The sequence below is a fragment of the Oryctolagus cuniculus genome, chromosome 11 (assembly GCF_051225735.1).
Source record: "Oryctolagus cuniculus isolate XC-2025 breed Fujian yellow rabbit chromosome 11, ASM5122573v1, whole genome shotgun sequence".
Classification (NCBI taxonomy): Eukaryota; Metazoa; Chordata; class Mammalia; order Lagomorpha; family Leporidae; genus Oryctolagus; species Oryctolagus cuniculus.
The window spans coordinates 4,351,625-4,378,790 of record NC_142877.1 but is presented as its reverse complement, the minus strand read 5'-3'; the positions used below and the strand labels follow the sequence as shown (position 1 = coordinate 4,378,790).

Genomic DNA, 27,166 nt, shown 5'->3' with positions numbered 1-27,166 from the left:
ATTCCTGCAGAACAGTCCCCGCGGCAGGCGGCCGAGGAGGGAGAGAGGCGAGGGCCGCCAGCCTGCTGACGCGGAGATCCGGGTGGACGCTGAGGGCCGGCAGCTCCCAGGGGAGGAGCTGCCACGTGGCAGAGGGGCTGGTGAGAGGCGGGAACCTGGGGAGGGGGCTCCCTGGGCACGCCCTTCACAGCACCTCTGGGATTGGGTGCTGGGCTTCTGGGAGCTGATTCCCCCCACCCAGAGCCCAACGTGGTGCCAGGACCCAGAGGACACTCAAGGGGCTGGCCCGCCCCACCCAGGGGGCTCCCGGGTGCTGGAGGAGAAGCCCCAGCCCCCGGTCTGAGGCAGCCAGGGCCCCGGGGTCCTGCTTACAGGGCCCGGGGCATCTGAGCGACTGGACAAGGTCACGGGGACAAGAGGGGGCAGAGTGGGCTTTGACGGCAGTGCGTGGGAGCCCGGCGGCGCCGCCCCCAGCACCCGCCTCTGAACCGCCTCTGAACACGCAGGCCGCGTGCAGCGCCCGGCGTTGTGCAGCCGACTTGGTCCGCAGCGACGCGGCGGCTGCTGGCTGAGCCCTGAGCCGGCGCGGTGACCCTGCCCCATCCCGGGAGGAGCCACAGCGCCTCCTCCCGGCCTAGGGCAGCCCCTCCCCCATCTCCCCGGAAAGGCTCGCGTCTTGCATCCCGGTCTGTGCCTGGGGAAGCCCGGGGGAGTGGGCCGTGAGCACCCAGCCTTTCTCCCCTCCAGCACCTGCAGGTCGAATGACACCAGCACCCTGAGTTCACGCAGGCGCCCGCAGCCCCACCCGGGGAAGCAGGGGGAGGCGGTGCCGCGTCTCCTCTTACAGCTGGGGAAACTGAGGCTCGGGGCTGGGGAGGGGCAGGGCGGAGGCAGCCCCGTTTCCGCTGTGCGGACCGTCCGGTGGGGTCGTCCAAGGTCGCCGGCGCTCTGCCTCCTGCTGTGGTCTTCTTCCAGCACGACGCGCCGAGCAGGGGAGGGGGCGCGCGTGGGGGCCGCCGGGCGCCTCCTTAATGCGAGAGTTACTGGCAGAGGCACGAGCCCGGGGCAGGTGGATGGCCGGCTGCGGGGAGTGGTGGGCGGACTCAGAAAGCTGTAAATCGCATGAATATTCAAGGCTCCGCCTCGGGAGCCGTCCCCGCTCCGCGATAACAAGATGGATGCGGGCGGGAAGGCGGCGCGGCGGCCTCAGACGCCCTCGCGCTCAGGCTCCCGCGTCCGCCTGCAGCCCCGGGTGGCCGAGAGCGGGCGGTGGGCCCAGGCCCCGTCCCGGGGTGGCCTAGAGTGGGCGTGGCCGAGAGCGGGCGGTGGGCTCCAGGCCCCGCCCCGGGGTGGCCGAGAGTGGGTGGTGGGCTCCAGGCCCCGCCCCGGGGTGGCCGAGAGCGGGCGGTGGGCTCCAGGCCCCGCCCCGGCGTGGCCGACCGAGGCACCAGGAACGTGCAGGCAGAGCAGGGATTTTAAAGAGAACAGGGGAGGAGTTTGGGGACCCGTGTGCAAGATCTGGAATGTTCCACCAGCACCCTAGAGTCCCCCTCTGGATCCCCATGCTGCTCCCCCCGGAGCTCTGTGGCCTTCCGTGGTAGACGTGGACGTGTGGCTTTGTGCTCTGTGGGGTCCTGTTCTCGGGAAGACCCCCGGTCACCCCCGCCACCACGGCAGGAGTCGCCCCTCTGCCTGGCACCCGGGCTCCTTCCAGTCTTGGCTGGAGAATTCGCACGGGGGTCTTTCTGGGCACTGTGTCCTGGGCGGACACCTGCGGGGACCTGCTGGGTCAGAGCGCAGGCGGACAGCCTCACAGGGGCAGGTTTCCCTCGCACCCCATCTTGTCTCCTGGGACCCCCGGCTGACTCGGGAGGTCCCCGGCCCCCGAGGGCGGCGGCCTTTCCCTCTTCCCAGCCTTTGGGTTGAGTTCAGGGGCTGGGTCCCCAGGGTCTGTTTTTGAAACGAGGCTTCGGAGGCTGAGACACGAGCCCTCCTACCCTCTCCTAGCCCCCTGCCCTGTTGGGGCGCGATCCACACTCCTCCCTCTGGCCCCAGGGCCCCGTGCAATCCAGCGCGGGCCGCCTCTCTGCCCTCACCTGGGTCTGTGGTTCCCCCTCCCCAAGCTGTGCCCTGCTTTCCTAGCCTGGAGTCAGGTTCTACCTCAGGACCTTTGCACTGGCTGTTGATGCTGCCTGCATCCCGCCTCCCATCCTACTTGCTGGCAGGTGCCTGTCCTTCACAGTGACCATGGTGGTCGCGCCTCGAACCTCACCTTGCAGACCGGGGAACTGGGGGGAACAGCAAAGTCGGGGCCGGAAAGGAGACCTGCTCCAGTGTCCTGGCGTGGAAACCGTGGGTGGTCTGGCTTTGCCTCTGGGAAGGGGCACAGACTCCACTTTTCGGTCTCCGCCTTGGCCTCGCCTCCTCCCAGGGGCGCAGGGGGGAGGCTGCCGACAGCTTCCCTTCCAGAAGCTTCTCCCCTGTGCGCAGCTCAGAAATGGAGCCTCTTGCCCGATGCTGGGGCCTGCTGCTTCCCGGGCACCGCCGGCCCTGGGGAGTGGACATTCCAGGGGACTGGAGCCTTGAGAAGTCGAGGAGAGGCGTCTCCCCCCACACCCCCCCACCCGTGCAGGTGCAAGGCCCCAGGACTCGGCAACCGTCCAGCGGTCAAGGCCGCCAGGTGGGAGGACACAAAGCAGGCACTGCCCGGAGGAGCTGCGCCCCTGTTCGCACGGCAGCCCCGTCTTCCCTTCCGGAGCCAGGGGCACTGGCCGCCCCCAGCCCCGGGCCACCTCTCGGGGGTCCTGCCAGCACCCCTGGTCGCTGTCACAACACTGGTGCCTTCCCAGCCCCTCAGATCAACTCCCCCCACAGCAGCCCCCTCCGATTCTCCCCTTGGGGGGAAAAGTTTCTCCTTCTCAACTTCTCAAAGCCCAGAGCAGACCCTTAGCAACCCAGGCACGTCCGGTGGCAGACGCGTGCGTCACAGCCGCCGAGCGGGCCCGTGGTTGGGCCGCGTCTGCCGTGGAGCCAAGTCCCGGGGCGGCTGACAAACGGCATAATGTATTCCTGTCTGCAGCCCGAGCGCGCGCTCATTCTGTGTCCTGTGTTTCTATTTCCTGAGGATTAATAAGTGTGGAGGGACTTGGGCTTCGTGCCGAATATTTATTTAGTCAATAGGCACATCAATTTAGCAAATTAGAGATTGCAAGCCATTTCTAAGCAATGCTGTAAAAGTAATCGCAGTACTTTAAACTGGGGATGGATTTGGGCGTGCGGGGGGCGGGTGGACGGCTGCTTCGTGCCTGGCACTTTCTGAGCCCGGAGAAGTTTAGTTCTCCCTAAACCTCAGTGAAAATCCTGCTCCCTTGCGGGTGTTTGTCAGGGAAGCTGACGTCCGGCTGCTCTCGCCCACCTGCGGGGCCGGCGGCCGCGGGGGGAGGGGCTGCGGGGGCAGTGACCTTGGCCCTGCAGGGCGGACGCGTGGGCCGGGCGCCTCTGGGCTGCGGGGCCGCTCTGGGCACAGCAAGCCGATGAGCGGTTCCCGGGGCTCCGCCCACTGGACCCCAGGCGCAGCAGCCGCGAGGGGCACAGTGTTGGGGTGAGCCCTCCTCCACCAGGTTCCTGGGAGCGGGGGTTCACGTCCGCTCTGGCGGAACGGGCGCAGGGAGGGGCCGTGGCCCGCAGGGGTGCACCCCGGGCCTGGGCGCGCTCTCCCCATCGCTGCCGGGCTGCCCTAAGGACTGGGCCGGCCGGGGCGCAGCCATGTGGGCGAGTGCGTGCGCGGGCGTGCGCGGGCGTGCGCGGGCTCTGGCTGCGCCCCCTCCCAAGGGGGCTGTTCCGACCTTGCCCCGGTGGTCTCCCTGCTCCCTGGGACACATCCAGGGGCTCATTCGCAGGGCTCCCGAGAACTGCTGCTGGAATACAGAGCGCCCCCGGCCGCATGGACGTGTGACTGAGCGCTGGCCGACGGTATGAGCGTGTGTAGGCTTCCAGGAGGTGTCTCCTACGGGGAGGAGAAGGCCACTCCTACCCCTCTCTCTTTTCCGATGCCTGGGGTGCGGACACGATGCAGGGAGCGCTAGCAGCAACCTTGGGCCATTGAGGAGGCCAATAAAGCGCAAGGGACCCGGTCCTCGGTGACGTTTGGGAGACGCCGGGTGCACCTGGGCTTCCTGCTTCCGCCACGCAAGGTGAAGCACCTTCTGCTGCTTCCGCCGTCTCTGTTCCACGCGCCACACGGAATCCGTCACTGTCCGAGGCGTCTGGGAGTGGCCAGCGTGGAGGAGGGGCCGGATGCCAGCTCCGCCTCGGCCGTTTTCAGATCAGGGGTCCCAGGGGGCTGCTGCGGTCTACACAGCCAGGCCACTCAGCCCAGCTCCCGAGTCGGGGCATTGTCTGCGGTCCCGCGTGACGGCGCGGGTGGGGCACGGGCTGGGCCTCTCGCCCCAGGCGTCCGTTCCTCCGCCAGTGTCCACTCTAGGCCTGCTGAGAGGCTGGGCGCGCTGCGTTTGGGTTTCCAGCTGAGGACTCCCGGGGGGGGGGCAGGCCGCGAGCCAGCCAGTGGGGACACGGCACGGGGACCATGGAGTGGGGGCGGGGGCGGGGTCATGCCACCGAGCAGGTGGCCCTGGGTGGACACAGGAAGTGGAGCGAGGGTGGGTCCGGATCCGGGGAGGAGGGGCCGGGAACCGGGCTGCGGGCGGAGGGGTCAGGTGGCGCGAGGCCCTCACGGGGACCAGGCCACGCGGGCCTTGTCGGGGACCAGAAGGGCTGGGTCCACGCCGGCTCCGCCCGGCCCTCTGCGGGCGGCAGGGGTGCGTGTGGTGTCCGCGGCCTCCCGTGGCGACCGCCATGGGCATCTGGGACCCCCCCCCCCCCGTCAGGGCGCCCTGGGCCCCTGTGCGCTCTTCCCGCACACCTGCAGGGGGCAGGGGGCATGCCCGGCTTCCAGCAGCCTTCAGCCCCTGAATGGCCCCTCCTCCCTCACCCCTCCTCCCTCACCTCCTCCTCCCTCCCTCCTTCTCCTCACCTCCTCCTCCCTCCCTCCTTCTCCTCACCTCCTCCTCCCTCACCCCTCCTCCCTCCCTCCTCCTCACCCCCTCCTCCCTCACCCCTCCTCCCTCCCTCCTTCTCCTCACCTCCTCCTCCCTCCCTCCTTCTCCTCACCTCCTCCTCCCTCCCTCCTTCTCCTCACCCCCTCCTCCCTCACCTCCTCCACCCTCCCTCCTTCTCCTCACCTCCTCCTCCCTCCCTCCTCCTCCCTCCCTCCTTCTCCTCACCTCCTCCTCCCTCATCTCCTTCTCCTCACCTCCTCCTCCCTCCCTCCTCCTCCCTCACCCCTCCTCCCTCACCCCTCCTCCCTCACCTCCAGCTGGAACTGCCTTGACCTCGAAGTCTCTGGTTTCCAGGGCTCCCCCTGGGGGATGGAGACACGGGACAGCCTGGGTCAGCCCCTCCCCCCCCGTCTCGCGTCCCCTGCAGAGGAGGTGCTGTCCTCGCTCCCAGGAGAAAACCTGATTGGGGACGGAGACGCCGAGGCATCTGCCCTGGGTGCCGGGCCTGGCAGAGCCCGACTCGCCGCAAGCAGCCTGGCCCCCGAGCCGTGCGCCCGGTGCCTGGCTCTGATCTTGGCTGAAGTCGGTGCAGGGCTCGGTGCAGGCTCGTGGGCCTCACGGGGGCAGCACCTGGGCACCTCCAGGGAGAGCGAGGCGGCACCTCCCTCGCCTGCCAGGCCCACCTGTGGGGCAGGTCCCGGGAGAGGCTGGGTGCCTGCTGGAGCCTGAGAACCACGTGTGTGGGGGCGAGATGTCCACACCACTCGGCCCGCCTTGAGAGGAGCCCGCGTGTGGAGTGGAGGCCACAGAGGCCTTGGGAGAGCCGGGGCAGTGGCGTCAGATTTGGTCACACCGCAGGGCCGAGCCCGCAGTCCTGGAGTTGGCCAGGACATCCGGGCAAGGGGCCCAGGTGAGCCCACCCCGGTGAGCTCAGGGTGGAGGGCCCTGGGTGGAGCTGGCTGGGCGTGGAGCCACCTCTCACAGGGCCTCACCGCCAACCCTGCGTCTTCCGGAACCAAGGCTCTGTCCGGGGACCTGCCCCCTGGCTGAGCGACCTTGGGAGGCGGCGGAGAGGCAGGGCCCGAGGTTGCTGGGGTGGGGGTCGGTGCACAGGCCCCACGGCCCAGCCTGGGGTGTGGGAAGGGGCAGAGGCTGCAGTGCCCCCGGGGGGAGGGGTCAGCAGGGGCTCCCCTCCCCATGACACCCTAACCACAGACGCTGTTCCCCAGCTGCGTCTCAGAGCTCAGACAAGAGCTGCCACCCAAGGCCTGCCTCCCAGGCCGGCCACCAGAGGACTCCCTGTGCATGTCCACGCGGGAGGCCAGAGCTGCCCCGCACCTGGGACTGGTGTGCAGGCAGTGGACTGTGTTCAGGTGCCCGGGGAAGCACCTCCAAGGTGACAGGAGGGTGCACCTGCACGGGTGGCCTGGTGGGGAGAGTGGGGGCCGTGGAACGAACGAGAACATCAGAGACGGCGTGGAGGGGAGCGGCCACCTGTGGTCGTCAGCTGGCCAGGTGACCCGCGCAGCTCCACGGCAGAGGTCTGGGGAGTGGCCGGGCAGAGTGGAACACCCGGGTTTCCGGAGCCGGGAGCGCGAGTCCCTGGGACTGAGAGCTGGGGGCCGAAAGCCGACTCCTGGCTCCGGGAGGGCTTGGATTTTATTCACTCTGCACCCCCCACCCACGAAGTGAGCGCCACGTCAGGCTCACACGTGCACACACCGCGGCTGCAGAACACACACGCCGGGGGGCGTGGCTCAGGGGCCAACCCCTGGAATGTGGAGGTCCGGAGAGGGGAGGGCACCTGCCCAGCTCAGACGGGGCAGAACGAGGCCCTGGCCTGGGGTTTCCTGCCCAGTCCCTGAGCCAGGCCTCCCTGGGCACAGGCTGCACGCACACCAGGTGGCTCTTGGTGTGCACCAGGGCAGCCGGGGTGCGTCTCCAGCGAGAGGGAGTGAACTGTCCACACTGCGGATTCTTCTGGAAGGAGGAGTGGCATGTCCTGCTGGGGTTCAGCCCTAAGAATCCTGCTGGCCTCCCGTCTGGGGACAGAATCTGAGACAGAGAGAGGACAGAGGGTCCCAGGCAGACTCCCCCCAGGGAGTCCCTAAGCGGGGCTCCTGGAAGCAGGACGAGAGTGGAGAGGGCAGCTGGCAGGATTCGGCTTCTGGTCCGGGCCAGAATCGCTCAGCCAAACCGAAGCCCCAGGGCTCGCTGCACCTGCTCGGGTGGCGTCTCAGGGACGTCGGCCTGGACCAAGTTCATCTCCAGCGCTGGTCGCTTATTCTGGGGTTTCCTGCAACCCGAGGCCTGGCCCTTGGAGGGCCTCTGCTGGGCGTCGGCCTCGCCTCCTCCTCCGGCCCGGGGCCTATTTGCTGTCCGAGCAGCTGGGCTGCACGGCGGTGCCGACTCAGCTCTTGCCGGAGTCTAACTGAAGCCTAAGTCCCTGGCCCTGTCTCTCCTGGGAGTCCCTTCTCCACGCCGTGCACTCGTGAGCATTCGCAAAGCCACAGATCCTGCACTTGAGGGCCGGAAGGGACCTATGTGAACCAGGCGCTGCGCGAGGGCTCCACCCACACTGAGCCAGTGGTCAGTGAGCGTGCTGCCAGCCTGCTGCCTCAGGGAGCTGTCCCACTGGACCCCCGGCCCGGGGCCGTGCACGAGACGGAGGCCTGGGGAGCTCAGCCGAGCTTGGTCCTCGCTGCTTCAGGGCAGGGCCAAGCACCCCACTCAGAGCTGCGTGTCCGGGTGTCCGGGGCCCCTTGCAAGTCCCAACCATGAATGGTGGACCCCAGCAGCCCAGGAGGCCAGGGCCAGCCTTCCCACGCCTGCAGCCAGCCTGTGGGGTGGGGGCAAGAGCAAATCAGGGATGGGGCCGGCGCTGTGGCGTAGCAGGTAAAGCCACCGCCTGCCGTGCCGGCATCCCATATGGGTGCAGGTTCGAGTCCCGACTGCTCCACTTCCAATCCAGCTCTCTGCTGTGGCCTGGGAAAGCAGTGGACGATGGCCCAAGTGCTTAGGCTTCTGCACCCTGTGAGTGATGCAGAGGAAGCTCCTGGCTCCCGGCTTCGGAGTGAACCAGCAGAGGGAAGACCTCTCTCTGCCTCTGTGTAACTCGGGTTTCAAATCAATAAATCAATAAATCTTAAAAAAAAAAAAAAAGAGTAAATGAGGGCCCGGCACTGTGGCACAGCAGGTTCAGCCTTGGCTTGTGATGCCAGCATCCCATGTGGGCGCTGGTTCGAGTCCCGGCTGCTCCACTTCCAATCCAGCTCCTTGCTAATGGCCTGGGAAAAAAGGAAGATAGTCCAAGTGCCTGGGCCCCTGCACCCATGTGGGAGACCTGGAAGAAGCTCTTGGCTCCTGGCTTTGGCCTGGCCCAGCCTTGGCTGTTGTGGCCCTTTGGGGAGTGAACCAGTAGATGAAAGATTCTCTCTCTCTCTCTTTCTCACTCTCTCTCTCTCTCTCTGTAACTCTTTCAATTAAAACAAATAAATCTTAAAATAAAAAAAAAAAAAAACAGAACGTTTTTTGAGACAGGATGTGAGAGGGTAGCAGGGCCCTGGCGCCTGGGGGGGGGGGGGTCTTGCCAGGGGTGGCCCTTGTTCAGGTCTTTACAGACATGGAAACTGAGGCGAGAGACGATAAAGGGCTGAGCCAGGCTCCATGATGCAGGCTCTGAGCCCTGCCCCGGGGCTCCCTGGGCGTGGAACCCTGGGCGTAACCCAGACCCTGAGTGTGTGTGCCAGGGAGCAGATCCACAGCAAGGAGGACAAACTGGGGGCTGGCCCCACACGCACGCCCCACTAGGGAGGGGCTGCCGGTCCTCGCCGTGCGGACGGGGACACAGGGCTCAGGGAGACCGCACCCCGCCTGAGGCCACGGAGGCGGCAGGATCCGAATTCAGGTCTCAGCCGCCAGAAGTGAGTGCCCAGCCGCCACACAGAGCTGTCCCCCTGCTTCCTCCCCCTGGGCAGGAAGGCCGCCCCCTTTCTGGGGGCCACGGGAGAGGCCTCAGACTGGGAGGGGTGGGGGAGGCCGCCGGGTGTCACGGGAGCCTCGGGAGTGCGCGCCGGCAGCCACGATGCAGCTCCCAGGTGTGGACGGGGCAGCCGCCTGCCTGCTCCCAGCCCGGCTCCCCGGCAGAGAAGCTGCGGCGTCGCTGGTCCGAGCCCAGCTGTGTGGCTCCCTTCTGCCCAGGCCTGGGGTCGCCTGCCTGCCTGGGGTGTGGGGAGCAGGAAATGGGGCCCAGTGTGTCCAGCATGGCACAGGGCAGGCCCCCCCACTGCACGTGGGCCGCCTTCTAACCTCCAGGCAACAGCGGCCACCCCGGGGCAGAGGGCTGCAGTGGGGGGGGGGGGGGAATGGCGGGGTGGGGGGAGCTGCCCCCTGTGGCCTCCGCCCCAGGAAGGCCCCCAGGCTTGAGAAAAAACCACCAACCCCGGCCTTGGGGCCGAGCACCCTTTGGGGCCTCACTGGCCTGGCAGCCGGGGCGGCTTCACCCGGGGACACCTTTCCCCTGCACCGCCCTCCTACACAGTGCACGCGGCCCCAGGGCCGGAGCAGCAGGCGAGAGCCAGGCCCAGGGGAGGCTGCAAAGCCAGGGGCTATGAGAGCTCGGCCAGGAGGGGTCCAGCCTGATCCGCTCTGTCAATCATTCCCGGGGTGACGTTTCCAGGCCACGGGAGCAGCCCGGGTCCAGCCGATGGCCGCCCGCGGACACTGCCACGGGGGTGCTTGGGGAACAAGTCCAAGGCAGGGCGGTCAGCGATGCTGGAGGGGTGTCCCCCGGGCCTGGGCCACACCACCGCCCTAGTTCCAGGGCCACAGGGGCCCGCGTGAGATCAGTCGAGAGCTGAGGCCCAAGCCCCAGGCAGCCCTGACAGCCCGAGAGAGCAGCTCGGGAGGGCTCCAGGGTGGGAGGCACCGTGGCTGGCCCTGACGGTCGGAGGCCACCGAGGTGAGGTTGCTGCTGGGCCCGGGCAGGAGGCTGGGGGGTGGGGGGTGGGGGGACTGTCCTGGCCTGGAGCAGATGGGGAGCAAATGAAAGACAAGAGTGGGGAGAACATGGTGGGGCAAGGCTGCTCAGGGTCCTGGCCCCCACCCCCCGGCGTCCAAGCCACCTGCACAGGATCCTTGGTCTCCCTCCCTCCCTCCTTCTGTGCACGGAGGCCCCGGGGGTGGGCCAGGTGTTGTTGCCACAGACGGCAGGCAAGCTCCTTGCCCAGGTGGTGTGCAGGGTGTGGCTGGGGAGAGACGATGGGGAGACAGGCGAGCAGCTACCGTGACGGCCGTTGGCTCCCTCCACCTGCTCCCCAGGACATGCAGGGGGCGGGCAGGACAGTGCCTGGGGCAATGGCAGGCCCCCCTGAGGAGGGGACGTGTGAGCCGAGACCCCAGAGATGAGCCAGAAGAGAGGGAGAAAACAAGGCAGATGGAGCACCTGCCAAGGTCCTGGGGCAGGAAGGCTCTGGAGAGGCTGGGGAGGCAGGGGTGAGGAGGGAGGCAGAAAGAATTGGAGACCTGGGGCCGGCCCTGTGGTACAGGAAGTAAAGCTGCCGCTTGCGGCGCCAGCAGCCCATTTGGGCGCGGATGTGAGTCTCGGCTGCTCCACTTCTGATCCAGCTTCCTGCTGATGCACCTGCGGTTGATGGCCCAATTGCTGGGGCCCCTGCCACCTACGTGGGAGACCCGGATGAAGCTCCTGGCTCCTGGGTTTGGATGGGCCCAGCTCCGGCCATTGTGGCCATCAGCAGATAGATCTCTCTTGTTCCCCCCCCCCCCAAATAAATAAACAAATCTTTAAAAAAGGAAAGAACGAGGCCTGAGGATGGGGCAGTGGCGCCAGGTGAGCCCCCGAGCCGCGAGTCAACCATGGAGGATTCGGGCGGCAGAGTCTGATGTGATTTATGTGAAATGCAGGTGCGTGGGCCCCACCCGGACCCACTGGGCTGAAATCTGCAGGGGCAGGGCCTGGAACCCGCCCCCTGGACAGTGCAGGCAGGGCCTGGGACCCTGCCCATGGGACAGTGCAGGGGCAGGGCCTGGGACCCCACCCATGGACAGTGCAGGCAGGGCCTGGGACCCCGCCCCCTGAATAGTGCAGGCAGGGCCTGGGATCCCGCCCCCTGGACAGTGCAGGCAGGGCCTGGGAACTCACCCCCCAGACAGTGCAGGGCAGGGCCTGGGAACTCACCCATGGGACAGTGCAGGGGCAGGGCCTGGGACCCCGCCCACGGGACAGTGCAGTCAGGGCCTGGGACCCCGCCCATGGGACAGTGCAGGCTGGGCCTGGGACCCCGCCCACGGGACAGTGCAGGACAAGGCCTGGGACCCCGCCCCCTGGACAGTGCCACGTCATCTTCAGGAGGGAACGGGCAGGGGAGGCAGAGACGCAGACAGAGGGACGGAGACAGGAGAGGAAAAGCCGACAGAACAGCCGTGAGAGACCCAGGAGTTTCAGCGCAGCAGGTGCAGCCCCTGCCCCGGCCGGTGGGAGGGGGCTAGGGCAGGGCCCCCCAGGGAACGGCGTCTCAGAGAGCTGGATGCGCGATGCTGCAGGTCTCAGTGAGGCCGCACTCCTGGGCGGAGGGGGCACACGTGCAGTGGAGCTGCCGAACCTGGGGGCCGGGGCTACCGGGAAGCGCAGAACCTCAGCGACAGCCCCTGCGGGGGTCTCGGCTGAGCGGAGCCCGACCCCCTCGCTCTTCAGCCCGAGAGCCCGGCTCAGTTTCCAAAAACAGATCGGGGGCGCCGCCTGGTGGTCAGAGCCCGGCCGCAGCCACCTGGGCCCTGGTCTGCGTCCACAGGCCCAGGCTCCGCAGGTCCCCGCGGCCCTGGTGGACGTCTGTGGCCGCCAGCTAATGCAGGCCTCTTGAGAAAAGGCGGGAAACCCAGGGGCGCCTAGCGCATCCCGGGGGTCTGGGGTCTCCCCCAGAGCCAGCGTTTCCTCGGGCTCACCGGGCTGTTTCCAGACTTGTCTCCAGGCCTCCAGATGCTTTCTCCCTCAAAGTCAATCACACACCCACCACGCACACACGCACGCACACGCACATGCACACGCACACACACGCACACGCACACACGCACACACATGCACACACGCACACGTACACACGTACACACGCACACGTACACACATACACACACACACAAGTCTGCAAGCTGCCGGGTGGCTCCCACGCACCACTGGCTGGCGGCTGGCTGGCGGTGGCGACGAGACAGAGGTGGGTGCTCTTGGGGGGCTGGGGAGGGGTCCGGCCACTGCCCCCTGGAGGGGAAGCTGGGGAGCAAAGTGAATCTTCCGAGTCTTGTGCTTGGTTTGGGCTGGTTTTTGCTCCCTTGGGAAGACTGAGCCGGCACCGTGCTGGAAGGCCACAGGGACAAAGCCACTTTGGAGACCCGAGCCCTCCCGGGTCTGGGGTATTGCGGCAGGCTCCTCTCAGCGAGGGAGGGTCCCGGCTGCGGGTGGACACACGGCTGTCTCGGGGCGGGCAGCAGCGTGTCCCGGGCAGTGGGGAGCCTGCTCTCGCTCCCTCGTCTGAGACTGGGGAAAACCCACCCTCCCGGGCTTGCCGTGGGAGCTCATCCGGTGACCCCCGCAGAGTGTCGGCGCAGGGTGGGCGTGCGGTCAGCCCAGGGCAGGATCAGTCTCTGCGGTCATTCAGGGCCCGGCCCGGCACCGGTGACCCCCGCAGAGTGTCGGCGCAGGGTGGGCGTGCGGTCAGCCCAGGGCAGGATCAGTCTCTGCGGTCATTCAGGGCCCGGCCCGGCACCGGTGACCCCCGCAGAGTGTCGGCGCAGGGTGGGCGTGCAGTCAGCCCAGGGCAGGATCAGTCTCTGCGGTCATTCAGGGCCCGGCCCGGCACCGGTGACCCCCGCAGAGTGTCGGCGCAGGGTGGGCGTGCGGTCAGCCCAGGGCAGGATCAGTCTCTGCGGTCATTCAGGGCCCGGCCCGGCACCGGTGACCCCCGCAGAGTGTCGGCGCAGGGTGGGCGTGCGGTCAGCCCAGGGCAGGATCAGTCTCTGCGGTCATTCAGGGCCCGGCCCGGCACCGGGACCAGAGCGTGCCGCACGCCCAGGCTTGCTGCCCCCGCAGGAGGAAGGGGTCTGCACACGTCTGCTGGGGGCTGTGGAGGGGCCGACGGAGCCAATGCCAAAGACATCAGCTGCCTGCTGTCCACGCGGCCACGGCTGTGCCAGGAGCCAGCACACCCACCAACGTCCAGCGAGTCCACTGCACGCCAGGCCCCGCCCTGGCCATCTCCGTAAGCTCCCGCGGGAAAGTGGGGGCTGGGGAAGTGGCTGAGCACCGGGGAGCCAGGCCTGGTTGTTGAGCTGTGGGGGCTGCCCAAGACAGTGTGGTTGAGGGGGCTGTCACTACCCAGAGGACGAAGCTGCTGCCCACCGGGCTGGCCTGGGCCACCTAGGGCTGACGAGTCCACGGCGTCTTCCCTAAAGGAGCAGAGAGAGGCCTGGCTGGAAGATGGGGGTGTCTGAGATGAAGCCAGCTGGGGGGCATCCACAGCCCCGTGCAGCCGCCTCACCACGCCCCAACCTCTCCCAGCCAGCCAGTGTGGGTGGGTGAGCCCATCCTACACCAAGAAGACTGAGGCGCAGAGAACGGCAGGTACCAGGTGGTGGGTGTGGTGGTTCCTGGCACGGCCATGGCCGCGTGGGCCGCAGGCAGCGGATGTCTTTGTCCAAGTGTGTCCCAGGGTGCAGCCCAGCAGGCGAGTGGCTGGCGGTGTGCTCTCGGGCACGCAGCTTGCACCTGTCCATGCTCCCCTTTTCTGCACGTGACACGGAGCTCCGCAGAGCGGGTGGGGTCCGGTGAGGGAGGGGCTGAAGACAGGGGCAGGTCAGCTCGCAGTTGAGGCCTGGGGCTCTTAGCAACAGCAGGCAGGGCGGCCCCGCGGCGGGGCAGTGCAAGAGCTTAGCCCGAGCTCTGTGCACGGGTTTCAGGCCTGTTCAGCGCCCAGAGCCGCGCTGGGAAGGAACAGGAAGGGTCCCCAGGCCCGCCAGCCCTCTGAGCCCCGAACCCACCCGCCCTTGAGCCCCGAACCCCGATCTGCGAGCAGCGTCTTGGCGGCGGGCGGCCAGCAGGTGGCGCTCGGCCCAAGGCTGTGCGGGAGCGGGCGCACCGGGCAGTGCAGGACGCCTGCAGCCGCAGACCGGCCGCGGGGCGGCGCAGGCTCCGTGCGAGGCCTCCCGGACCCGAGCAGCGGGGCTGGGATCACAGCTGTGGCTCGGGTCCCTCGATGCGCCCAGCCTGGGCTCCTGGCGTCGCCCGTCTCGATAGCCCTGCCCAGGCCGCCGCCCAGCGACTGTGGTCAGCGGTCAGTCTCGGGGCGCGGCGTGGACAGGACTGGGGACGTCTGGGCGATTTCCCATGACCCTTGCCGGGTGCCACCAGGAACGTGCCGCCCTGATTTCTGCCCCATTGTACGGAGGGAGTACACTGAGGGTCAGAGCTCGGGCCAGGCTCCGGCCACCCTCGGGGCCCAGTGGCCTCGCCGCCGCCTGCGGGGGAAGAATTCCCGTCCCAGGGGGCTCAGCAGCGTGGCCGGCTGCGGAACGCCCCCTGCCTCTCACGAGGATCGAGGCCCGAGCGCAGAGTCAGGAGCTTGGAGGTCGGGGCTTGTCCAGGGGACGGCCACTTTGTCACCAGCAAGGCCGCAGGCTCCAGGTAGAGCGGAGCTCAGGAGGTCGCGGGCCGCGCTGTTTCAGCAGCCGGGTGGCCGAAAATCAGGCTGGAAAAAAGGACTGATTTATTATTATTATTTTTTTTTTTTTTTTAGTTTGCAAGTGCTGCTATCTGAGATGTTCCAGCTACTCCTACAAACACACTCCTGAACGTAGCTTTACAGCCTCCATCCACACTCTTCCGGCCTGGAGCCGGTCCGCGGGCCGGGGGAGGGGACAGCAGGGCTGGGGAAGGGCCCTGGGGAGAGCCCCCGCGGGCCGGGGGAGGGGCCCGGGGGGAGCCCCGCGCTACAGCGTCCAGGGGGGAAGGGCCCTGGGGAGAGCCCCCGCGGGCCGGGGGAGGGGCCCGGGGGGAGCCCCGCGCTACAGCGTCCAGGGGGGAAGGGCCCGGGGAGAGCCCCCGCGGGCCGGGGGAGGGGCCCGGGGGGAGCCCCGCGCTACAGCGTCCCGGGGGGAGGGGCCCGGGGAGAGCCCCGCCCTGCAGCGTCCCGGGGGGAGGGGCCCGGGGGGAGCCCCGCGCTGCAGCGTCCCGCGCTGAGGTCCTCTTCTCTCCTGCGTGACCCTTCTCAGTCTCCGCAAGCGCTCAGAGCCTCCTGGCAGGGTCCGGCAGGGGCTGTGGGTGGAGCCTGTGTCCCCACCGAGCCCAGCAGGTGTGCAGCCCTGCCCGTCCCTCTCGGGGGTGGTGGCTGGTTGGCGGTTGATGGTTTGTGCTTGGTATACTTTCTCCTCTGCTCTGCGGACACGCCTGTCCGGTGAGCGTTCCGGGTCCGTCTCGTCTGGGACTGGGGCGCCTTCCCCCACCGAGAGCCGTGAGGATCCTGTAACCATCCGCCGGCTGCACAAGAGGATCGGCGCAAGAATCAGCCTGCCAGCGAATCTTCTGACCCCCCCGGGCCGGGCAGGGCAGCGCCTGGCCCCGTGGTCCTCGGGCCGGGCGCTCCCCACCCCCGCGCACCAGATCTTCAGCACCTGGAACGCTTTTCTTCCAATCCTCCTACGCATTGCTTTTTAAAATTTTTAGCTTTCATTTTTTTATGTTTTTAGACTATTTGTTTACTTATTTAGTCCGAAGGCAGAGAGGGAATGGAGAGAGAGGGAGGTTTACTCTCTGGTCTCCTCCCCAAATGCCCACAACAGCTGGGGCTGGCCCAGCCTGCAGCCGGAAGCCAGGATCTCCATCTGGGCCTCCCGTGTTGGCACAGGGACCCAAGCGCTTGAGCCGTCACCCACCCTCGCCTGGGCGCATGAGCAGGAAGCAGGGTGGGAAGGGAGGTGGGCCTTGGCCCCAGGCGCTGGCGGGCACCCACGTGGCCTCTCAACCGTGGCCCAAGGTTCATTCCCCGGCACCGAGGCGCCCGTCCTCCTCCTCCTCCACTTCCCTCGCTGAGCGAGCCCTGGTGTTGCCCCCCCTCGGAGGGCGCTGATGCTGTGCGCTCAAGGGCTCCCCCCACCCGCTTCCCCCAGCTCTGCTGTGTCAGTTTGCTTTTGGTCCAACCTTAACACTGTGTGCAAATACCTTTTTTTTTTTTTTTTTGACAGGCAGAGTGGACAGTGAGAGAGAGAGACAGGGAGAAAGGTCTTCCTTTGCCGTTGGTTCACCCTCCAATGGCCGCCGTGGCTGACGCGCTGCAGCCGGCACACGGCGCTGATCCGATGGCAGGAGCCAGGTGCTTCTCCTGGTCTCCCATGGGGTGCAGGGCCCAAGCACTTGGTCCATCCTCCACTGCACTCCCTGGCCACAGCAGAGAGCTGGCCTGGAAGAGGGGCAACCGGGACAGAATCCGGCGCCCCAACCGGGACTAGAACCTGGTGTGCCGGCGCCGCAGGCGGAGGATTAGCCCAGTGCGCCGCAGCACCGGCCGCAGATACTTTTCCAAATAACTGAGTCTTGCTGAGCAGCACTGTGTGATTGACAGGCTCTCATGATGCCCCACGCCCCTCCCCCAGCCACCTGTGCACTGCCCTGCCCCCACCCCAGCACAGGAACTCCGGTGCTGCACAGCAGGGAGGCCCCTGTGGCCAGGGAGGAGTCCACCCTCCCTGCTGACGGCCACTGGCCCTCCTGTGCATCCGGCCGGGGCCTGGGACGGGGGTGGGAGTGTGACACACACTCCCTTAGGAACCGGGGGCACACGTGACCACGCATCCTCAGAGTTCAACCACACCATCATCCTCAAACGAAGGGTTTTCTTCCCTAAAGAAGGTCCCACGTTTTAGGAAATTATAGGCAGAAACACCGCACCCCTCCCGGGAAGGACCCGGCCTTGTGAGGACAGCAGCGCCCCCTCCTGGCCACAGAACCGTTCTTTCCTGGGGCCACGTCGCACCAGCATGACCTCACCGCCCCCTTCCAGGGGACAACATGTGACCCACAGTGACCAATCACAGCACTCCATTTCCCTGATGGGCTCAAGGTCTGGCATGCACAACCAATCAGGATCTTCCCTGGGGCAGTCTTCTGGGATGTTTGCTTCAAAAAAGCTTCTTCCTGCTGGGGTGCAAAGCTGACAAGCCGTCATCCGGGGGTGGCAGGGGCGATGTGGAGAGGGCCTCGCCCAGAGAGGGAGGGAAACGGCCTGAGCGCGACGCTGAGCGCTGGGTGGAGCCATTTCTGAAACTGGCCCCTGCGGGACCAAATTGGTTCTTCTAGTTTAACCCGGGACGAGCCGGGCTGCTGCCAGCCGAGGCCAGAATGCTCCTGAGTTCCTCACTCAACTCCTTCCTGCTCCAAGCCTCAAATCCGGGCTGTCTGCGAAGACCCCAGGCACAGGGCCCCGCGTGGCTGACCCCCCGGCCGACGAGAACAGCTGGGATGAGGAGACGGAATGTGCTGTGAGCCGGCCGTGGGGGCTTGGGAACCGTTCCCACCCCAAGGAGCAAATTCCTCCTCCCCACGCAGCGCAGGGCTGCAAGCCGCAGGTGCACCCGTCAGCCTGCAGGGGCAGGGAGCCGGCTGTCCTCCTAAGCTCCCAGGACAGGACGGGGAAGGAGCTGGACTGGGATGGCCTCCAAGGGCAGCCGGATGGCTCCCCTGTGCGACAGAGGCTGGGCCCTGGGCAGGTGGGAGCCCTGTGCCTGGGCTCTTGGCCGCAGCAGGTTCGTGCGTTCCCTGAACGAGAGCCCCATTCAGCGCACCCCCAGCCCCGCCCTCGCGGCCTAAACCCTCAGCAGTGACCGGGATGGTGATGAGAGCCGCTGCCTGTGTGGGGGCCGGCCGAGCTCCCCCTGCGGGACAGCTGCAGGAGCAGACGAGGCTCAGCTCGGAGCTAATGACGCGGGTTAGGTCCCCGGGCGTTCTCCCACACAGCTCCTGCTCCCTGCGTAGCCCCGGACTGCCCTGCAGGCTCCAGGAGACAGGCAGATGGGCGAGAGGGAGAGGGCGGGGACACCCGGGGGCTCCATCCTCCCCCAGCCCCCCAGCGTCAGGGGTCCCACCTGCAACCCCACCTGGACATTCTGGGCTGTGGCTGGGGCATTTCCATTGCACATGAAGCCTCTGGGCCAGCGGCAGTGGCCGAGGCTGTGGGTCCACCACAGGGACGCTGGAGTGGGGGGCGGGGTAGCAGCTGGCCCCAGGCCCTGAAGCCGGACCCCCAGCCTGGCTTCCAAGTCCTCCCCAAGCCTCCCACGCAGCCTTGACCTGGCACCAGTCTCCGAGCCTGAGCAAGGGCCGTTCCCGGCCTGGGGCCCAGTGCGGCTGACCCAGCCCCCAGTGTCTTCCTCTGGGACCCAGTGCCACTGCCTCCTCCTGCCCCCCTCCCTCAGCCCCAGCCTGGCCCCGCCCCTGCTCCCCCCTCCCCACTTCCAGGAGCCGCCCACATGCTGCCTCAGCTCCTCCCACTGCCCAGAGCCTTGAGCCCCCCATGACCGACCCCTTGTGGCTGAACCCACAGCTGCTGCCCCGCCTCACTGGCCCTGCCCTCCCTGAGACGCCTCCCTGGGCTCCCTGCTTCTCCCGCTCAGCCCAGCGCCCCAAGCCCGACTCTGGTTACCCGAGGCAGGGGGAGTCAGGGCCACCTGACCGGGCACAGCCACGGCGCTAGTACAGCCCCAGGTCCCTGGGTGGCCCCTGTCCTCCTGCCAGGCTCCGGCCACCCCTCTGCCCCTGCTTCCACTGGCCCAGCCTCTGCTTCTCCCACCTGTGGCTCGCGAGGCCTGGCCGGCCCGTAAATCACCCTCAGTTCTGACTTCGGTCAAAGGTCGGACACCTGCGCTTCCTCCTGCGCGAGGCGGCTGACGCCATTTGCTGTCCTCACTCCCTCGGCCAGTGGGTTCCAGGCACCTCTAGGTTTCCTTCCCTGGGAGGCAGGATGGTGGCCGGGTGGTCAAGGAGGACCCTGGGTTTAAAGCTGTCCCTCAGCTTCCTAACTGGATGTGACCTTGCATAGTTATCCAGCCCTCTGGGCTCAGTCTCCTCCTCTGTAAAATGGGTGCATTAATGATGCACCTCAGGCCGGCGCTGCGGCTCACTAGGCTAATCCTCTGCCTGCGGCGCCGACACCTCAAGTTCTAGTCCCGGTTGGGGCACCGGTTCTGCCCCGGTTGCTCCTCCTCCAGTCCAGCTCTCCGTTGTGGCACGGGAAGGCAATGGAGGATGGCCCAAGTGCTTGGGCCCTGCACCCACATGGGAGACCAGGAGGAAGCACCTGGCTCCTGGCTTCGGATCGGCGCAGCGCCGGCCGTAGCGGCCATTTAGGGGGTGAACCAACGGAAGGAAGACCTTTCTCTCTGTCTCTGTCTCTCTCTCTCTCTAACTCTGCCTGTCCAAAAAAAAAAAAAAATGATGCACATGGAGGAGGAGCTGAGGACCAGGTGTGGGCGTGAATGCTGCTGACTGCGCCGGCACGTGGCAGGTGGCCCAGGTGGACACAACTGACGGGCTGGGGTGTGGACAGGCCCTGCTGACACCGTGCGTTCCCCGGGGCTCCCCTGCACCCCCAGCCCGACAGCCCTGACCCGCGCTGGGATGACGGCGACCCAGGGCCCTGACCGTGGGCTTGGCTGCCCCTCTGTGTGTGCCGACTGCTGAAGATCAAGCCCAGATCCAACCCCAGGACTCAGAAACTGCCTGCTCACTCGATGCAGTGGATGCTTCTAAAGAAAAATTTAATTGTTTCAAGCTCAACGAAAGCCTTTTCATACGTTGAACATCGTGATTCCTACTCTGGGCTCAGGGTGTCAGCGTGGCAGGGGGGGAGGGGAAGTGGGGCAGGGGAAGCTGCAGAGGGGAAGGGAGGCAAAGCTGAAACACACATGTGAACACACGTGTGAACACATGTACACACATGCATACACATGCAGTTCCCATGCACACACGCGTGCACATGCACTCACACGCATACACCCTCACGTGTATATATGTGCATACATGGATTGTTCACACATATGTACATGCATACAGTTTGTTGCATGCATGCACACGTGCACATAGTACACATGCAACATCCATGGATGTGCACATGCATGCACACACATGGACATATTCACACTTGTGTACATGCACACATAGATTGCGTGTGCACACACGTGAACACTTTCACACACATGAACACGCACACACGTGCATAGGCATGCACACACGAACATGCATGTGTACATGCAGGCATAGACTGCACTTGCACACGTGTACACACATGCATAGATGCGCATATGCGTGTACATGCACACGGGCTCGCGAATCTATGCTTATCTCTAGAATCTTCGCACATCTAAACCGAGCACTGGTTGCTTCTATAATATTTTGCTTTATTTTTAGACGCAGTTCCCCCACTCAGAACAACTGCACCAAGCGCTCAGGGAAACGCGGCGCGAGCTGGCACGGCCGCGCGTGCTGCGCCTCCCTGGCTCCCGCCTCCCTGCGCTCCCGAACGTTCTGTCTAGACCCGCGGCGGAGACGGGAAGCGAGACACGCGCTGGCGGAAACCCGCGGGAAGCCGGCAGAGGGCGACCCGGCCGGGGAGGCTGCCGGCCCGGGGCGGGGGTGCAGAAATCCCTCGTGCACGGTTAACCGCCTCGCACGTAGGCCCTGGCCGCCTCGCTCCCCACGCCCGCGCAGGGAGACGGCGGCCGCCTCGGGCCAGGGCCTCCCCCGCGGCGGCTGCAGTGATTGGTTCCGGGAGGGGCACGTGACCAGAGCCGGGCCAATGAGAGGCAACCCTGAGACTGTTGCCGGAAGGGTCGCTGGCGTGGTGGGGAGGGGTCTGCAGGGCAGCCCGGGACCGGGTGTCCGGGCGGGGCGGGCCACGCTGCGGACGCCTCCCACGCGGGTGCGCGCCTGGGCCCCACTCGAGCCGGCTCCGCTCCGGTCCGCAGAGTCCGCAGGCCCCTCTCCTGCTAACGCGGTCTCAGCCGGCTTGGGTCGCTTCCCAGGGAATGAACCGTGGGGCGGGCGCAGTGGCACAGAGGCACAGAGGGTGAAGCCGCCGCCTGCAGTGTCCGCGTCCCACGTGCACACTGGTTCGAGTCCCGGCTGCTCCACTTCCGATCCAGCTCTCTGCTGTGGCCTGGGAAAGCAGTGGAGGATGGACCAAGTCCTTGGGCCCCTGCACCCACGTGGGAGACCCGGAAGAAGCTCCTGGCTCCTGGCACTGGCTCAGCTCTGGGCATTTTGGCCACCTGGGGAGTGAACCAGCCGTGGAAGACCTTTCTCTCTGTCTTTCACTCTCTCTGTAACTCTACCACTCAAATAAATATATAAAAATCTAAAATAAAATAAATAATAAGTACATCTTAAAGAATGCATAAACTCTATCAGTCAGAAAAGAAACAAATTATTAGATTATTCTTTTTTTAAGGTTTATTTATTTATTTGAAAGAGTTACACACAGAGAGAAGGAAAGGCAGAGAGAGAGAGAGAGGTCTTCCATCCTCTGGTTCACTCTCCAGGTGGCCAAAATGCCCAGAGCTGAGCCAGTCCAAAGCCAGGAGCCAGGAGCTTCTTCCAGGTCCCCATGTGGGTGCAGGGGCCCAAGGACTTGGGCCATCTTCTACTGCTTTCTCAGGCCATGGCAGAGAGCTGGATCAGAAGTGGAGCAGCTGGGACTCGAACCCGTGCCCATTGGGATGCTGGCACTACAGGCAGTGGCTTTACCTGCTATGCCACAGTGCCGGCCCCCAATTTATTGGATTAGCTGGTCCAGGTTCACTGGGGGCACAGCCAGGAATGAAAGCTAATTTTTTTTATTTATTTGACAGAGAGAGAGACAGAGAGAAAGGTCTTCCTTCCGTTGGTTCACCCCCCAAATGGCCACTATGGCCAGAGCTACACTGATCCGAATCCAGGAGCCAGGTGCTTCTTCCTGGTCTCCCATGCAGGTGCAGGGACCCAAACACTTGGGCCATCCTCCATTGCCCTCCCGGGCTACAGCAGAGAGCTGGACTGGAAGAGGAGCAACCGGGACTAGAACCGGGTGCCCATATGAGATGCTGGTGCCTCAGGCAGAGGATTAACCAAGTGAGCCACGGCGCCTGCCCCTGGAAAGCAATTTTTAAAAAGATTTTAATTTTAACTTTTATTTATTTGAAGGCAGAGCGACAGAGGGGAGGAGAGTGATCGTCCATCCATTGGTCACTCCACAAATGGCCTCAACAGCTGGGGCTGGGCCAGGACAACACCAGGAGCTCAGAGCCCCATCAGGGTCTCCCACGTGGGTGCAGGGCCCGAGCACTGGGGTCGTCTTCTGCTGCTCTCCCCGGCCACAGCAGGGAGCTGGGTGGACAGCAGGGCTCCAACTGGCGCTGCGACCTGAGATGCTGGCATCGCAGGCTGGCCCTGCTTTGCCACAACTCCGGACGCGGGAAGTGAGTTTGAGAGAGCGCTGTCCAGAGTCCCCTTGGCGTGTGTGTGTGTGTGTGTGTGTGTGTGACACAGGCTCTCCTTCGCCCCAGGGGTAATCCCACGCGTGAACCGAGACGTGCGACGAGCTGCACCGGTCACAGAAGTGGAGGGAGCGCGGGCAGCCTAGTGTGCAAGCACAGGGCAGCGGTTGGCGGGTCTGTACGCTGGGACGCCCCGAGCAGCGAGGAGACGGGACGTGGAGCCGGTTCAGGTGTATGAAACGGGAAGCCCCAGCGTGGCTCCTTTTTAAAATCCAGGTGCTTGTCTTGGCCAGCTCGGGCCATCTAGCGAAATGCGGCAGCCTGGTGCTTCGACCACAGAAGTGCGCTTCCCGCAGTGTGGAGGCTACCGTGCAAGAGCAGGGAGCCGGGGCAGCAGGGTGCTGGTGAGGGCGCCTCCTCCCCGCGGCCTCGCGGGGTGCACGAGAGAGCTGAGTCCTTGCTGTCCTCTGACTGACAGAGCCGTGGGAGCCCCACCACCCTCGGCAGCTCCCAGAGGCCCCGCCCCCCATCGCAAGGGATCCACGGATGGGACCAGGTCTGTCCGCAGCCCTGGGGATGAGATACTGCCCCCCCACGCCGGCCGTGGATGGACAGGGAGAGGACCAAGGCGGGGGTGGGGTGCAGGAGGCAGGGAGGAGGCGCACAGGGCCAGCGGGCGAGCACAGCCATGGAGGAAGCCCAAGGACGAATCCCGTCCTGGGAAGGGGTGGGGAGGCGGGGTGGCGACCAGGAAGGCCTTGGCCTGGGAGCAGAAGTCCGCGCCAGCCAGGGCCCGGGTGAGGCACAGACGACGTGGCCAGTGGCCAGCTGCGTCCTGGCTCTCAGGAGAGTGTGTGGGGTGGGGGCTGTCCACTTGGATGGAAACCAGCCCCCCTCCAGTGTCCCCTCATCCCAGATCACCTGTGTGAAGCTCCCAGAATGCACCTGGGCAGCTCTCACTCCCCTCCCAGGCCTAATTCTCAGGGAAGAGCCGGGGCCCCCAGCTGGCCAGGGCAGGGTGAGGTCAGGCCCACGTGCGAGTGTCAATTGCAGGCTCCGCCCTAACCCTGTGCCTCACTCCACCACCTGCCGGCCGCACCTCATCACCGAGCCTGGCTCCCTCATCCTTGGAACGGAGGCATGCAGGGGTGAGGATTCCCCACCCTCACAAGAGGCCGGGCAGGGGTGAGGATTCCCCACAGGAGGCCGTGCAGGGGTGAGGATTCCACACCCTCACAGGAGGCCGTGCAGGGGTGAGGATTCCACACCCTCACAGGAGGCTGTGCAGGGGTGAGGATTCCCGTGCTTACAGGAGGCCGTGCAGGGGTGAGGATTCCCCACCCTCACAGGAGGCTGTGCAGGGGTGAGGATTCCCCGTGCTCACAGGAGGCCGTGCAGGGGTGAGGATTCCCCGTGCTCACAGGAGGCCGTGCAGGGGTGAGGATTCCCCGTGCTCACAGGAGGCCGTGCAGGGGTGAGGATTCCCCGTGCTCACAGGAGGCCGTGCAGGGGTGAGGATTCCCCGTGCTCACAGGAGGCCGTGCAGGGGTGAGGATTCCCCGTGCTCACAGGAGGCCGTGCAGGGGTGAGGATTCCCCCTGCTCACAGGAGGCTGTGCAGGGGTGAGGATTCCCCACCCTCACAGGAGGCTGTGCAGGGGTGAGGATTCCCCGTGCTCACAGGAGGCCGTGCAGGGGTGAGGATTCCCCCTGCTCACAGGAGGTGGTGCAGGGGTGAGGATTCCCCGCACTCCCAGGCAAGGCCCTCAGCTGGACGCCTCGTCTTGCGTGCAGCACCAAGGGCCTGGCGCTGTGGAGTGGCCCAGAGCGGAGTCTCCGCCAGGGTCTGCCCTGCACCCGCCCCCGGCACTCGGGCAGGAGTCGAATCCCCAGCGTCTCTGCTCACGGCCAGAGTGGGCGGAGAAGGGGTCTTCAGGGAGTGGTTGGATTAAACTGGGTGGTCGGGCGTAGCCCCCACTGTGGATCCTGGTGGCTTTGCAGGGACAGGGACAGAGGCCACTTGGCGCTGCCCTCGGGCCCTCGCGGGGAGCGGGCAGCCCGGGGCCTGTGCGGGGGGTGTGGACCCTGTATCTGCAGGGCTGGGAGCCAAAGCGCCTCTTCTTTAGAGCAGAGAACTTTGGGCATTTCGCCAACCAATCCCCTCCCCTGCTGGGTCAGGGCACAGCTCTGCTGGTGCCCCCGCATCTGCAACCGTCCCCGCCTGGCGCAGTGAATGGGAGGGTCTGTGGGCGGCTGTGCGTCTCACGGTGCCGGGACAGCACAGGCTGGGGCGGGCAGAGGACAGCAGCTCTGGCTCCCCCCCCCCCCCCCCCCCGCGCCCTCTGCCGCAGACCCTGCAGCCTCTGCACTGAGAGGCAGAGCCTGTGCCCCGGGCTTCGAAGCTGAGCTGGCCGGGGACTTGCTTTGGTCAATAGGTCCCAGCCAAGACGTCAAGAGGCCGGCACGGCACGACTACTGTGTGAATAGCCCACTGGAGACCCTGTGGAGCAGAGACAGGCCGTTCCAGCCCAGGCCAGCTTGGACTGGCCAGCGCCCAGCCACCCTGGAGGCTGGACACAGACGCAGGAGGGAGCCCCGCTGAGCAGGTGCACCCGGCCTGAGATGCCACGAGCGTTGGCCGCACAGCCCCTGAGTGAGGAGCTGGCCGTGCAGTGCACCTGCTCTTGTCCAAGCCCTGCTCAGGACACGGCTGTCCTTGCTGGGCAGCACCGGCCGACTTGAGTGCCTTCTCTTGTTCACTTATGGTTACTGTCCCACACGCAGCGTGCAAGCTGACTTTGCCGGTCCTTTCCCGGGTGCCAGGGGCCACCAAAGTCCCAGCTGGACCAGTCATACCCCCGACCTCACCTCACTGAGGCTGCCTCTCCAGAGACAAAGGTAGAAGGAGCCAGTCACCACCAGTATTTGGAGAATCCAATGCCCCACTTTCAGTAAGACAGCCTCACGAGATATCAACAAGAAATAGAAGACTTGAAGAACCTTCTAGACAGCACCTGAGACATCTATGGAACCCTCAAGCCAACAACATTGTCTGAGGGCTGGTGTTGGGGCACAGCAGGTTCTCCGCCACCTGACGCCGGCATCCTGTACGGGCGCTGGTTCAAGTCCCGGCTGCACCATTTCCAGTACAGCTGCCTGCTGATGGACTTGGGAGAGTAGTGGGTGATGGCCCAAGTACTTGGACCCCCCACCCATGGGAGACCCAGATGGAGCTCCAGGCTCCTGGCTTCAGCTTGGCCCAGCCTTGGCTGCCGTGGTCATTTGGAGAATGACCCAGAGGATGGAAGATGTCTCTCTCTCTCTCTCTCTCCTCCCTCTCTCCTTCTCTCTCTCTAACTGTGCCTTTCAAATAAATACATCAGCTGTTTCAATAAACTAAAAAGGGTGAAAATCACGCCGTGTGTGCTGAGATCATTCTAGAATGATTTTCTAAAAAACTATTAGAGCTAATACACAAGCACAAAAATCAATTACATTCTTATAAAGCAGCAATGAAGAATCCAGGAGTGAAACTGACAGAGCAATACATAAAAAATTTAAATGCAATATAAATTGCTTAGGTATAAATTTAGCAAAGGAAGTGCAAGACTTGTACACTGACGAGGATAAAACATCACTGGGAGAGATTAAATAAGACTAATGAGCGGAGCGGCATCCTGTTTCCCAGTGCTGAGAGGGTGGCACTTCTCCAACCGGCCCACAGACTCAGCGCGAGCCTCGTCAAAACCCCAGCCACCTTGATGCACAAAACAGGAAACTGATCCTAGACGTCATACGAAACACGAGGGCCTCAGAAGACGCCCCAAAGCCTTGAATACAAGAACAAAACTGGATGATACATATTTCTCTTTTTTAAGGATTTCACTAAGTTTTTTAAAAATTTATTTTACTTATTTGGAATGGAGAGAGAGAGAGAGAGAGAGAGAGAGAGAGAATCTTCCACCCGCTGGTTCACTCCCCAGATGGCCACCATGGCCAGGGCTGGGCCAGGCTGGATCTAGGAGCCTGGAATCCCACCCAGGCCTCCCACAGAGGTGGGAGGAGCCCAAGCACTGGGGCCGTCATCAGCTGTCATCATTAGCAAAGAACTGGGTAGGAGGCAGAGCAGTGGCGACTCCACCGGCTGATGTCCCAGGCCACAACCTAACCGGCTATGCCACAGCACCAGCCCGTCTCCTGAATTAACAGCTTGTTACAGAACTACAGCCTCCTGGGCTAGAGAGGCGGTCAGGGGCGAGAATTCAGAGTCCAGACTAATGCCTGGTGGACGCCATGAGAATTCAAACTGGGGCGGAGTCGGCTTGCAGCAGATTCGGGGACACGTGGACATCCACGCTCCGAGCATGAACTTGGACTCCTAGCTCATGCCAAGTGCAGATGCCAGCTCTTAAGTGGTCCAGAGTCCTACATGTAGGAGCTAAGACTAGAAACCTCTGCCTGCAGTGCCGGCATCCCGTATGGGCACCGGTTCATGTCCTGGCTGCCCTACTTCTGATCCAGATCCCTGCTGATGGCCTGAGATAGCAGTAGAGGACGGCCCACATGCTGGGGTCCCTGTGCCCACGT

The 27,166-nt window shown here is 65.1% G+C and overlaps 1 protein-coding gene across 1 annotated transcript; it reads left to right on the top strand.

The window, feature by feature from the left end:
- The first annotated feature begins 1,174 nt into the window (after positions 1-1,174).
- On the top strand, positions 1,175-16,221 carry LOC149123302 (uncharacterized). Its single transcript, XM_089308894.1, has 4 exons — positions 1,175-1,269; positions 2,280-2,352; positions 13,950-14,745; positions 14,858-16,221. Exons 1-4 carry the CDS (start codon positions 1,175-1,177, stop codon positions 15,298-15,300), a joined length of 1,407 nt encoding a protein of 468 aa, XP_089165020.1. The 3' UTR covers positions 15,301-16,221.
- The last annotated feature ends 10,945 nt before the right edge of the window (positions 16,222-27,166 follow it).